Source organism: Pollachius pollachius (assembly GCF_949987615.1).
Source record: "Pollachius pollachius genome assembly, chromosome: 11".
NCBI lineage: Eukaryota > Metazoa > Chordata > Actinopteri > Gadiformes > Gadidae > Pollachius > Pollachius pollachius.
In genome coordinates this window covers 12,795,948-12,808,918 of record NC_136944.1, presented here as the reverse complement: position 1 = coordinate 12,808,918, position 12,971 = coordinate 12,795,948, and the positions used below count along the sequence as shown (strand labels likewise).

General features: G+C 38.6%; 1 protein-coding gene and 1 gene segment (V, D, J or C); both read left to right on the top strand.

Moving 5' to 3' along the window:
* The first annotated feature begins 1,558 nt into the window (after positions 1–1,558).
* Positions 1,559–4,844, top strand: LOC307082811 (Ig mu chain C region-like). The segment is given in 5 exons: positions 1,559–1,603; positions 2,307–2,597; positions 3,377–3,694; positions 3,789–4,097; positions 4,357–4,844.
* Positions 4,845–5,643: 799 nt separating this feature from the next.
* LOC307083274 (uncharacterized protein) lies at positions 5,644–12,748 on the top strand (the record flags this gene model as incomplete). The annotated part of the gene is made up of 12 exons (XM_079747106.1): positions 5,644–5,721; positions 6,667–7,015; positions 7,196–7,489; positions 7,718–7,741; positions 8,012–8,332; positions 8,482–8,775; positions 9,004–9,027; positions 9,298–9,618; positions 9,799–10,092; positions 10,901–11,188; positions 11,634–11,738; positions 11,861–12,748. 12 exons carry the CDS (start codon positions 5,644–5,646, stop codon positions 11,890–11,892), a joined length of 2,424 nt encoding a protein of 807 aa, XP_079603232.1. The 3' UTR covers positions 11,893–12,748.
* Between the last annotated feature and the right edge of the window lie 223 nt (positions 12,749–12,971).

The window sequence follows — 12,971 nt, the reverse complement described above, 5'->3', positions numbered from 1 at the left end:
TAGTCAGGGAGATACTGACGGATCAGGGCTCATGCTTCATGTCCCGTGTGTTGAAAGACCTCAGTCTGTTACAGGTTTCCACAATACAGAATGCATTGGCTCGATCAAAACACACCCTCCTTAACTAACGGTCACGAGTTCATGACATTTTCTGAATTATCGCTCATCATAAAATGCTGCAACGTTCAGGATTATAATCTGACAACACCGTCTGTATTGGCTGGCCAACTTCCTAATCAGGGAAATAACTTGATAGGGGGTGAGTTGAAAACATCATGGTTTATTTACATCTGGACAATGTCAATGTCCAATTACAATGTCAACAATTAACCTGGGATCTTATGAAACTGGCCAAATCCTTTAACGGTTTTGTGAAAAACAATTGGTGACGTCAGGGAAGCTATAGGGCGTGAGAGACCCCATAATGTTTGTCTGGATTGCGGGCCCTTAGCATGTCAGGCAGGCCCTTGATGTATATTTATGTATCAAACGGAATTCGTCTGAGCACTGATGCAATGTCACCTTTGTCTTGGTCCACTATTGAGTGAGACCGCTGCATCCTGTATCAGATAAAAATGGGCTGCAATGTATTTCTTTGGAGCAATAACAGCCATCAATGTACTCCTTAGAAAATAACTTGTTTTTGCAACAGACATGTTCAGATTAAATTCTAACATTATTTAAAGGTTCCCTACAAAATAGGGTTAACTTTTTGTTTATTATTGTTTCTAATCCAGGTCTGGCAGAAGACTAAGTCTCACTCTGAAATCTTGTTGTTGCATGGAACTTTCTCTGTTGTCAGTACGACCTCAACTCTCCTTCACCCAAATATTTTAGATAACAGTAAGATACGCTTTCTGTATTCCAACACAACATACTCCTCTCTCTAGCTCTCACTCACGTTTCCACCGTTCGCTTCCTGAAACAACTAAACTCTCCTGAGACTTTTGCTTGAGTCAGATTACGTTGGGCATAAAAACAAACACGAAATATATATCTCTAGGGATTAGGGGTTAAATGCTATTTCCTGCCTGCCAACCGCTCCAAAGCATTTTACCTTTTCTTAACTGCTTTAAGAGAATGATTAAACAGCCTCTCTTTGCTATTTGGAGTTTCACAAAAAAAATATCAAAAACGACCAACTACGTCAGCTTTGTTCATACCGGCTTTCTGCTACTATAACAATACAATTGTAAATTATTTTGAAAAAAAAAATGTATTAAGAAAAAGGAATTTGTCTCAATTTCATAACAGTTCAATCACCGGTAATTCATTTATAGCACTGTAAATCAAATGTTCAAGAAAAGTTTGTGTTGCATTGACTGACCAGAGAAAACCAGAGTGGAGCTTTGCTATATTTTTGCACGGTGGTGCTATTGATATGAAACACTGTGCTACTACTTTGACTACTGGGGAAAAGGAACAGTTGTGACTGTCTCTGATTCAGGTAATGCACCTTTTTTATTACTTTAAACCTTAATAATGTGGAACGAAGTGCACCCCTTCATTTTTTAGTTTTTGTAAGAGGTTTAAGTCAGTTTATTTCACTGTGACTACGGCTTTGACTACTGGGGTAAAGGGACCTTGGTCACTATTACAGGAGGTAAGTCCACTTTAACTGTAGTTTTTAAGGCATTTTTTTGTCTTACATTTTATAGGAATTGCATTTGTTGTGTGTATGGTTTTACGCATTCATTATTTGACTGCACTTAAATGATGGGCACAATATATTATACGTTGACTTTTGAAATACAACTAAAATGAAAACAAAAGTATTATATTTGTATTAATTAATTAATGATTTAACAGCAGTCGCTAAGGGCAATATTAACTGCTTTACACCATTCGACTAATGGGCAAGGGAAACAAATGTTTTTAAACAAATAATAATGCAAATCGGTTGTTTCAACTGTAATCTTCACCCCGCAATGTTTTTATGCTTTGTAATACCAATAATATTCATTTTAAGTAATAGTGATAATATGTCACATATAATGTTTTGATCATTTGCATTGAAATGCATGAATCATCATCAATCAATAATTACAGTAAATAATGCCATAGAAATACCAATTTATTTCCTTTTAGTAACGGTATTAGAAATATTTTATGTGGTAGTAGTTGGTTTTCTGGTCATTATCCAGTAGCTTATTTTTGTAAACCTGATGCTAAAATATTCCTGTTTTCTTATGATAATTCAAAAGTAAGATAATGTTGAATGTAATTCCTTGTGTATTAATTACAAATATCTTGTTATGTATCTCTTTCCATGTGCCTTTCTCTCTCTGCCTTTCTCTCCTTTCTAGCGGTGCAAGCCCCCACTGTCTTTCCGCTGGTCCAGTGTGGCTCAGGGACGGGAGAAGTCACTATTGGCTGCATGGCAACTGGCTTCACGCCGGCTTCACTCACTTTTAAATGGGAGTTTGGAGGAAGCGAACTGACAGACGCCGTTCAGTACCCGACCTCTAAGAAAGATAACCGGTATACAGGAGTCAGCCAGATCCGCGTCAGGAGACAAGATTGGGACACCCTGAAGCCTTTTACCTGCTCCGCGGTACACGCTGGCGGAACGGTCAGCGCCAAATTACATAAAATAGGTAGGATTATGTCCATTCAAGTTGTAATTGTTTAATGGTTTAATATTGTATTGTCTGACAATTTAAATTTGTATCATAATACAATACCATTAATGTGACAAAAAATATATATTATGCTATTGCCGTTATGACATAAGTCGTAACGGCAATAGCATAATGATCTGCTACCATTATTGCAATACAGTTGATATTAATATCTCACATTCCGAGTTGGCTTAACCTTGTAATAGCGTTCAATAAATCAAATGATGGACCAATCCTTAGCCTGTTCTATTGCTATACTGGTATGCCTACTATAAGGCCTTTATAGCCTACATCTTGTTGATCTGGAGTTGATAGACTAGACAGACTATCATAGAGATTAAAATGTGTATCGCTGGAGGGCAGAGGCTACCGCTGGTGCGTTACATGCTTGTTCAGCCTTTGCAATACATACTGCATTGTTACTTTGCTTAACCGACGGTTGGTCCTTAACTCTACTTTACTAGTACTATTACTTCTACTACTGCTACGACTACTTCTACTTTACTAATGACTTTTATTTATCTCATCTCTGCTGGATATTTTTTCCTCCCTCTTTCTTCATGTATTATTTACTGCTCACAAATAAGCTATATATGTCATGCTATGTTGACATTTTATGTACAATTGTTTAATTGGACAAGCAAGTCCGATCGTCCAAATGTTTTTAACATTTTCAGTCACTGAATACAGTGTATTCGGTGTATTTATTGTCCTCTGTATCGTCCACATATCGATCTTGTTATACTGTTTTACAGAGGTGGTTCATATGTTGCCAGCTCTGAGTATCTTGAAGTCTGAGACTGAAAGCAGCCAGATGGTTTCCTTCGGCTGCTTTGCCGCTGGTTTTTCACCAAAGGATTATACGATCACATGGTTGAGAAACGGCAAGAAAATCGATCAATCTCAAAGCAGCACTTCTTCTGAGAACGGGACTGGGACTTTCTACAATGCAGCAAGCTATATCCAGGTGCAGGAAAATCACTGGAAGGATGATGGAACTAATATCACATGTAGGTTTGCAAATAGTGAAGAGCATGTGGCTGCTCATCTGACCTATGGTTCGGAATGTGACGGTGAGTAAATATGAATCACAAGTAATTCAAAAAAATGTTTTAGGCAACCTTGTTGAGGGGACTTGAAACTGATGTGTTTTTCTCTTTCCAACAGGCAATCCAACGTCAACAAAATTGGAAATCGATATCTTGCCAATCTCACTTGAGACAATGTATTTGGAACATAATGCTGAACTTGTTTGTGAGGTGCAAAGTAGTGATCCCGTGGAGGTTAAATGGTTTAATGAAAGTGGTGAGGTGTTATCCATATCGCATTCAACTCAGAAACCAAATTCAAAAACGTACATTGCCACAGCCGAGATAACGTACGATGAATGGAGCAAAGGAATGAATTGGTACTGTGAGGCTTCGTTTAAAGATTCAATAGAGGGGCCAACGAGAAAATACTTTGTGAAGAATAATGGTGAGTACATGTTTTCAGATTATAAAACCAAATGACAAAACTGCTATATAATTTAGAATATTTTTCTGATTTAATCCATAGCCCTAAATAATGGGCCTATGCATGATTATCAAAATGCATGAAGTAGTTATTAATTGCGGTTAAAACAAGGCTAAATATGTTGATTGAAATAATTATTTATTTATGTAAAAACTGATTTGGTATTTGGGTAAAACTCTGTAATACATAGCATAGGCTAATTGTTCTCTCATACTTGCAGGACCAAATAGAGTTCCTCCATCCGTTTATCTGCTCCCTCCAGTAGATGATTTAAGTTGCACGAACATGACCCTGACTTGCTTTGTGAAAGACTTCTACCCCAAGGACGTTTTGGTGCATTGGTTGGTTGATAATTTGAAAATAGATGGAGAAGCTCTTTATTCACACAAAACAACAAACGTTATTGAAAACGGTGGCTTGTTTTCCACTTATGGCCAACTTACCTTCAGCTCTGACCGTTGGAAAGACGGCAGAGTGTTTAGCTGCGAAGTCTACCACATGTCTATGGATTCCAAAAACCAACCCATTGTCAAGTTAATTGCTGAAAAGTCATCAGGCAATGTTAACATTATCAACATGAACCTGTGTCCTTCTACGTGCTTGCCCCAGTAGATGTTGTTTTTCTGTGTGTGATGTAATGCTGCATGTTTGTCTTTTTAAAATGCTGATTCAAAATCAAAATAATAAAAAAAAACATTGAACTTTAAATCTTGTTAATGTTCGTCCAATGTAGCAGAGTTAATCTATGCATTTTACCTATGAATGAATGCAAATTGATAGTATACATAATATATAATATAATATACATATAGAATATAAATTGATACAAGAAACATGCCACGTGACAGATGAGTCAGGCATTACATCCATCAGTTATTCCAGGCTACTTCATTGAAGTTGAGCATTCGTTGGCAGTTTGCACCCATCCCTCTCAGAAAACGAAAACTCCACATTTAAGATTGTTCACATGTTTTTATTTGTTTTGTCTTGTTTCTGTGTGCTTTGTTTGCCTCTACTGGGTCTTGCCCTGAAGAAGACAATTTTTCAATTAGTTTAGACTCTTCAAATCAATCCAATTCCTCCAAATGACTACAGCAAACTATGTTCAACCACATTACATTCGAAGTCTTTAAAAAGCAAGTCTTGGTGCATTGTTATTATTGTGTTACAATCTGATTATATACAAGTAACTGATAACAAAGAATAGTATATTTATCTTAAACATCTTCATATCTACAAATAAATATTTATTTTTGCGGGACACTATACATGCTGGAAAATATAGTTAGTTCATACCAATTATACCAGTGACAGAAGTTGAGTATCAAGCATTGATATATGCTGGACTCTCATTTAATATTTCCTGGTGATATTATGTGAAGAAATGTGAAATCATCAAGAGTATATTATCAAGTAGTGTTTTATTAACGCTCCCCTCTCCCGACCAGCGTTTCTTGTCCTGACTGAAAGCCAATGGAGTAAAGCTGTGGATGGACAACAAGATAGCATGCAAAGCACATTGAACACCTTCATCATCCTCTTCCTCATCACACTGGTCTACAGCATTGGAACCACTGCCATCAAGGTACAGAGAGGCTTTGGGCAGTGCACTAATTATTCTGGTACTTTCATTTCTCAGCCAAGATATCTCTAAATGATTGTACATTATGAATAACTATGTCATTGCCAATACTAATCAATTCATAAAAACCATGACAATAACTAATGGACAAGATTTTAACTTATTTGACACTAATGCTTCTCCCTTCATTTTCTTATATTTATTTTAGATCAGATGAAGGAAGTGTTAATGCCATTTTTTCATCATTAAAAACGATACGAAGAAAGATGACCTTAAAAAAGACTATTTGTTCCGACAAAGCAATTCAATCTACGAAAACAATGATTCTGATAAAATGATATGTAGGTAAAAGGGTTTGTAAGGATTATTTAGCAATACTTCAGAAGAGTACTTGGAGTTTATTTGAGCTGTTCTGCCTGCTGACCTAAAGAGATTCATGGAATTAATTAACTGAACTCCAGCACTCAAATGATCATGTTTAAATCATACAGGTGGTTACCTTACTACTCTGACATAGTCATGGTAGAGAAAAGAAAATGATACTGAAAGTCATGAAAATCATTCTGAGATATTAAAATGTGAAGCATATTTCCATTGCTGGCATACTTAGTCTTGCACCTGGTGTCTTAAATGCAGCACTGAAGCTGCCAAGTTTCACTTCTGCTATTCATGGGGCTTTTTTTATGCCAGTGATCTTGCTTTATGCTCCTGCCCGCTGCCTGCTCAGCCTTGTTCTGCTCTAACATGTGTGCAAACAGCGCTCCACCTCCTCCTCCTCCAGCGACTTGTTTACTTGTGAACAACGCCATCTAGCTTGAAATCAAGGTTATGGAACACTTTGTAAATAGTTTTCTTTTGGTTACATGTACACAGCAAAATGGTGTATATTCAAATATTAAACTCTGAAAATGTCATTGATCTATTGGTGCTTTATTTGGCGGATAATAGAAAACTCATAGTCTGTGTTGTCTCCCAGTGGAGCGGGCTATCCCTCCAAATATCACCCTGTACCCCGTCTGGACCGGCCAGTCTTGGGCCTCGGAGCTGAGCCTGGTGTGCACTCTAAGTGGATTCTATCCAGACAAGGTGAGTGTGGAGTGGTTACTGGACGGCCGTGTGCCAGAAACAAGCCCAGTCCAGAACAAGCTGCAAAGTGTTAAGGAAGTGAAGAAAACATTCACCCTCAGCAGCAAGATTCAGCTGAAAATTGAGGAGTGGAGAAAGGGCCCAACTGTTCAGTGCAAGTCAAAATATGGACATGGCAAGGAGGAGACAAGAAACATCAGTATCTGTGCAAGTAAGTTCAAGTACCTTGTTTCTCAAAGAACATATGTCAGAATGCCTTTGCCTTCTCCTTTACTGCTCGCAGCAAATAGACAGTGAAATCCTTGGCCAATTTGGGTTTTTTATTAAGCTGCACTGGCTCCATTGGTATTGGATGTTTATGTGTGATAACAATTATTTTTTTCCCTGACAGTTTATTCATACCCACCATCCGTTTATCTAACGACTCCCAGCTTCAAGACAGTCATCGAGGCAGGATCTGATGTCACAGCAGCATGTGTGGTACACACTGCGTTTGACGTCAATGTGACATGGCGTCTGGATGGCAAAGCACTAACAACACCCAACCTTGTAACCGAGGTTAAAGAGGGAGCTTTAACCAGGAGCAACCTCACAGTCTCCTCTAGCCAGTGGAAGAAACTAAACTCCATCACATGTCGGGCAGAACACTGCTTCACTACTGTTGAAAAGAACATGAGTGTGGCAGGTAATACACACAATTGAACATGGAAAAATGAATGACTGTCACTGATCTTAATATTGCAACTGCGCCTTATGGATGTCTTCACAGATGTCCTCTTTTGTTTTTATATATTATGTAGTACTACGATTCTCCGTATTGTTTTCGGTAGACTTGGAGTTATAACTGGTTGCCAAACTAACCAAATGTTCACATATTGGCTTTTTTTTCATGAATATCACCTTCTGCACAAAGAAAGTCGATGGACAACGGAAATCGGTAATTTACTTCTAATTTTGCTCACCTGTATCAATGTGTGTATTATTATCAGAAAATGATCTCACATGAAATCAACTGCAATATCACATATTATCAGTGCAATGATTCCTTCAAGCTGAAATAATGAGTGAAGTATATTTACACCTTCTGCAAAATGGTGTAGACAGCAAAATGGTGTATATTCAAATATTAAACTCTGAAAATGTCATTGATCTATTGGTGCTTTATTTGGCGGATAATAGAAAACTCATAGTCTGTGCTGTCTCCCAGTGGAGCGGGCTATCCCTCCAAATATCACCCTGTACCCCGTCTGGACCGGCCAGTCTTGGGCCTCGGAGCTGAGCCTGGTGTGCACTCTAAGTGGATTCTATCCAGACAAGGTGAGTGTGGAGTGGTTACTGGACGGCCGTGTGCCAGAAACAAGCCCAGTCCAGAACAAGCTGCAAAGTGTTAAGGAAGTGGAGAAAACATTCACCCTCAACAGCAAGATTCAGCTGAAAATCGAGGAGTGGAAAAAGGGCCCAACTGTTCAGTGCAAGTCAAAATATGACCATGGCAAGGAGGAGACAAGAAACATCAGTATCTGTGCAAGTAAGTTCAAGTACCTTGTTTCTCAAAGAACAAGCCTGCAGCAAATAGACAGTGAAATCCTTGGCCAATTTTGTTTTTTTATTAAGCTGCACTGGCTCCATTGGTATTGGATGTTTATGTGTGATAACAATTATTTTTTTACCTGACAGTTTATTCATACCCACCATCCGTTCATCTAACGACTCCCAGCTTCAAGACGGTCTTCGAGGCAGGATCTAATGTCACAGCAGCATGTGTGGTACACACTGCGTTTGACGTCAATGTGACATGGCGTCTGGATGGCAAAGCACTAACAACACCCAACCTTGTAACTGAGGTTAAAGAGGGAGCTTTGACCAGGAGCAACCTCACAGTCTCCTCTAACCAGTGGAAGAAACTAAACTCCATCACATGTCGGGCAGAACACTGCTTCACTACTGTTGAAAAGAACATGAGTGTGGCAGGTAATACACACAATTGAACATGGAAAAATGAATGACTGTCACTGATCTTAATATTGCAACTGCGCCTTATGGATGTCCTCACAGATGTCCTCTTTTGTTTTTATATATTATGTAGTACTACGATTCTCCGTGTTGTTTTCGGTAGACTTGGAGTTATAACTGGTTGCCAAACTAACCAGATGTTCACATAATGGCTTTTTTTTCATGAATATCACCTTCTGCACAAAGAAAGTCGATGGACAGCGGAAATCGGTAATTTACTTCTAATTTTGCTCACCTGTATCAATGTGTGTATTATTATCAGAAAATGATCTCGCATGAAATCAACTGCAATATCACATATTATCAGTCTAATGATTCCTTCAAGCTGAAATAATGAGTGAAGTATATTTTCACCTTCTGCAAAATGGTGTAGACAGCAAAATGGTGTATATTCAAATATTAAACTCTGAAAATGTCATTGATCTATTGGTGCTTTATTTGGCGGATAATAGAAAACTCATAGTCTGTGTTGTCTCCCAGTGGAGCGGGCTATCCCTCCAAATATCACCCTGTACCCCGTCTGGACCGGCCAGTCTTGGGCCTCGGAGCTGAGCCTGGTGTGCACTCTAAGTGGATTCTATCCAGACAAGGTGAGTGTGGAGTGGTTACTGGACGGCCGTGTGCCAGAAACAAGCCCAGTCCAGAACAAGCTGCGAAGTGTTGAGGAAGTGGAGAAAACATTCACCCTCAGCAGCAAGATTCAGCTGAAAATTGAGGAGTGGAGAAAGGGCCCAACTGTTCAGTGCAAGTCAAAATATGGACATGGCAAGGAGGAGACAAGAAACATCAGTATCTGTGCAAGTAAGTTCAAGTACCTTGTTTCTCAAAGAACATATTTCAGAATGCCTTTGCCTTCTCCTTTACTGCTCGCAGCAAATAGACAGTGAAATCCTTGGCCAATTTGGGTTTTTTATTAAGCTGCACTGGCTCCATTGGTATTGGATGTTTATGTGTGATAACAATTGTTTTTTTCCCTGACAGTTTATTCATACCCACCATCCGTTCATCTAACGACTCCCAGCTTCAAGACGGTCATCGAGGCAGGATCTAATGTCACAGCAGCATGTGTGGTACACACTGCGTTTGACGTCAATGTGACATGGCGTCTGGATGGCAAAGCACTAACAACACCCAACCTTGTAACTGAGGTTAAAGAGGGAGCTTTAACCAGGAGCAACCTCACAGTCTCCTCTAGCCAGTGGAAGAAACTAAACTTCATCACATGTCGGGCAGAACACTGCTTCACTACTGTTGAAAAGAACATGAGTGTGGCAGGTAATACACACAATTGAACTTGGAAAACGAATGACATGCAACTGTGCCTTATGGATGTCTTCACAGATGTCCTCTTTTGTTTTTAGATATTATGTAGTACAACGATTCTCCGTATTGTTTTTGGGAGACTTGGAGTTATAACTGGTTGCCAAATAACCAAATGTTCACATATTGGCTGTTGATTGCATGGATATCACCTTCTGCACAAAGAAAGTCGACGGAATATTACAGACGGAAATCTGTCATTTACTTCTAACTATGCTCACCTGTATCAATGTGTGGATTATTATCAGAAAAATATCTTACGTGAAATCAATTGCAATATCACATATTATCAGTGTAATGATTCCTTCAAGCTGAAATAATAAGTGAGGTATATTTTCCTTCTTGGCTATGTAGCCAAGGCAGTGACCAATTACCTTACACCCACATGACAACGGCAGGGCAGCCAAAGGTGTAGCTGAATGAATATATGGCGGTTCAGACTTTGAGAAAGAACAAACTACATGAAACAGTGAGGAAGGGCCGGAGAGTTCATTAGCTGACTTATAAATTAATGTACATCAATGTGCATTAATTAACAATTTCCATTTTCGAAGGCGTGTGGGCACATCCCTCTGGGATATTTCATGGTTATTTTACCATTTCAGATCCGGTTCTCTGTCGCTTTAAAACATATCCTTGGTAAAGCGTATGCCGATGAAGTCATCATATGCCGGTCGTCCAGTTGCAGATTTTGCCTTTACTCTTGCATATAATAATTCTTAAATGTTGCTTGTGTCAGTCACATTTTGTCATTCTCTTTCAGGATCACTGTTCCATAGCCAGCCTTCAGCTTTGCTTCTGCAGGGTCCAAATGAGCTGGTGTGCCTGGCTTACGGATTCAGCCCTAGGTCCATCAACATCACCTGGCTACTCGACGGCACCACACAGCTCAGGAGTTACAATACTAGTGAACCTCACAGAGGTCCAAAGGGGAAGTTCAGCATCCAAAGCCGACTCCCTCTTTCCCCCCACGAATGGCTCCCTGGGCAAATGTACACCTGCAGGGTGAACCATTGTAACGAAAACATAGCCCTGAACATGTCCAAACCAGGTGTGTACATGCACATGTCTTGCTATATCATTACTGCATATAAATGGTATGGAATTCAGATGCCAGACTCCTAGTGTAAAATCAAGGTGGTTCTACACAGTCTACAACTGAATAGACCTTGTGTGATTTTGATAATGGACCTACCCATGTTGCTAGATTGAATTCTCTATGGAAAGAATAGATAGGGTTTTTCAGATGGGACTATCTGACACAATTGCAAATGGTGCTAGGTCTATGTTGCTTTCCTCTGAACAAAATTTAAAACTACTTAGTAATTGTTCTGTAGGATAAGAACAATAAAATAATTGATGATTCTGTCACACAAACTGAGCGTACAAGTCAACATAGAATGTACTCCATAGACTTAAAATGTATTCAACATCTGTTTTCATTACCTTTCCTAGAGATTCTTGAAGAAAGTGTGTTATTTGACGAGAACAAACAGGTTTTTGTCCAAGACATGGGGGAGGACAACTGGATGATGACCATTACCTTCCTCCTCCTGTTCTTCGTCTCCCTTTTCTATGGCATCTTGGTCACGGTTATAAAGGTGAGCGAAACAGATGTTGCTTACACAGAAATTTGCTTCTGCTTAACGAGATGGTTTTAAAAATGTACCTCAAATACTTGAAACATGGGGAAACTAAATATGCATTATTTGCGATCTTTCAGACAAAGTGAGAAGGACCTCAAGAAACATCTAGTGGATCCTGTAACGTGAAGCAGAGGACGCAAAGGAAGCAACTATTTCCATTAGAGCAATTAATTATAACTGATGTATGATGATAATGATATGAGACCAGCCATAAAGAATATTATAATAAAAAATATAGAATAAAATAAAAATGATATCAATGGTACATTGAAAATTCTAAACATTGTATTAGGATATAAACCGTAAAGTGGAGTCAAGGGAGCCTATATACAGCCTGGTTTGGTTTATTGAGTCAAGATGTGGAACCTTTTATGGAACGTTAAAGATTTAATAGTTGACTGATTTCAGGTCATATACATTACCAGAAAATGTAAAGATTCCTTGTACATAAGAAAGTGATACTTCTTATCTATGTGCTGTTCCGCAACCCTGGCCAAACACACTTTCGGCCTCCGACTCTTCGTACCTTCCCCTTAATAGAATAGAAAGAAATGTATTGTCATCCTATAGAATACAACAAAAGTAGGAACTAAATAAATTATTAATTAAACTACCAAAACAAAGTAAACTGACAACAAACTCAAAACGAAAAGACTGAACTACCAGGTCTCTCTTATCAACCCTTTAATACATAAAAAAATAATATGATAATTAAAATTTTGCTACTGTACCCCAGACATGACCATGGCGTTTTAGTGATATACTGGAAGACTGACAAACAAATTGAAGTAGGTCCTTAACAATAAACTTGATTCACTGGTGTTCCAGATCTCTGTCTATAGTTCTGTGAGTTACTATGCTGACAGCCAATGACAAACTTGAGTTATTCAAGATGCTGAATGGCATCTTCTTTTTTACTTTCACTCCACTCTAAATTTAGTTATCCCTGTCTCTTTGAGTCTTCTGTCAGTCAAATATTTGACTTACAGCTGTAGACATGGTGTACATTCAAATGTTTGTAGTATTGTGAATGTCCTGACCTTTTTCCATCAACCTGGACAGATGAATTCATTGGTTGATTAAAAATAGATTTGATTTTGACACTGTATGCAACCGAGTAAGAGTGAATTAATTGAGTATCATACACAAAATACAATTGTTTTTGTTTATCTATACCTTGCTTGTTAT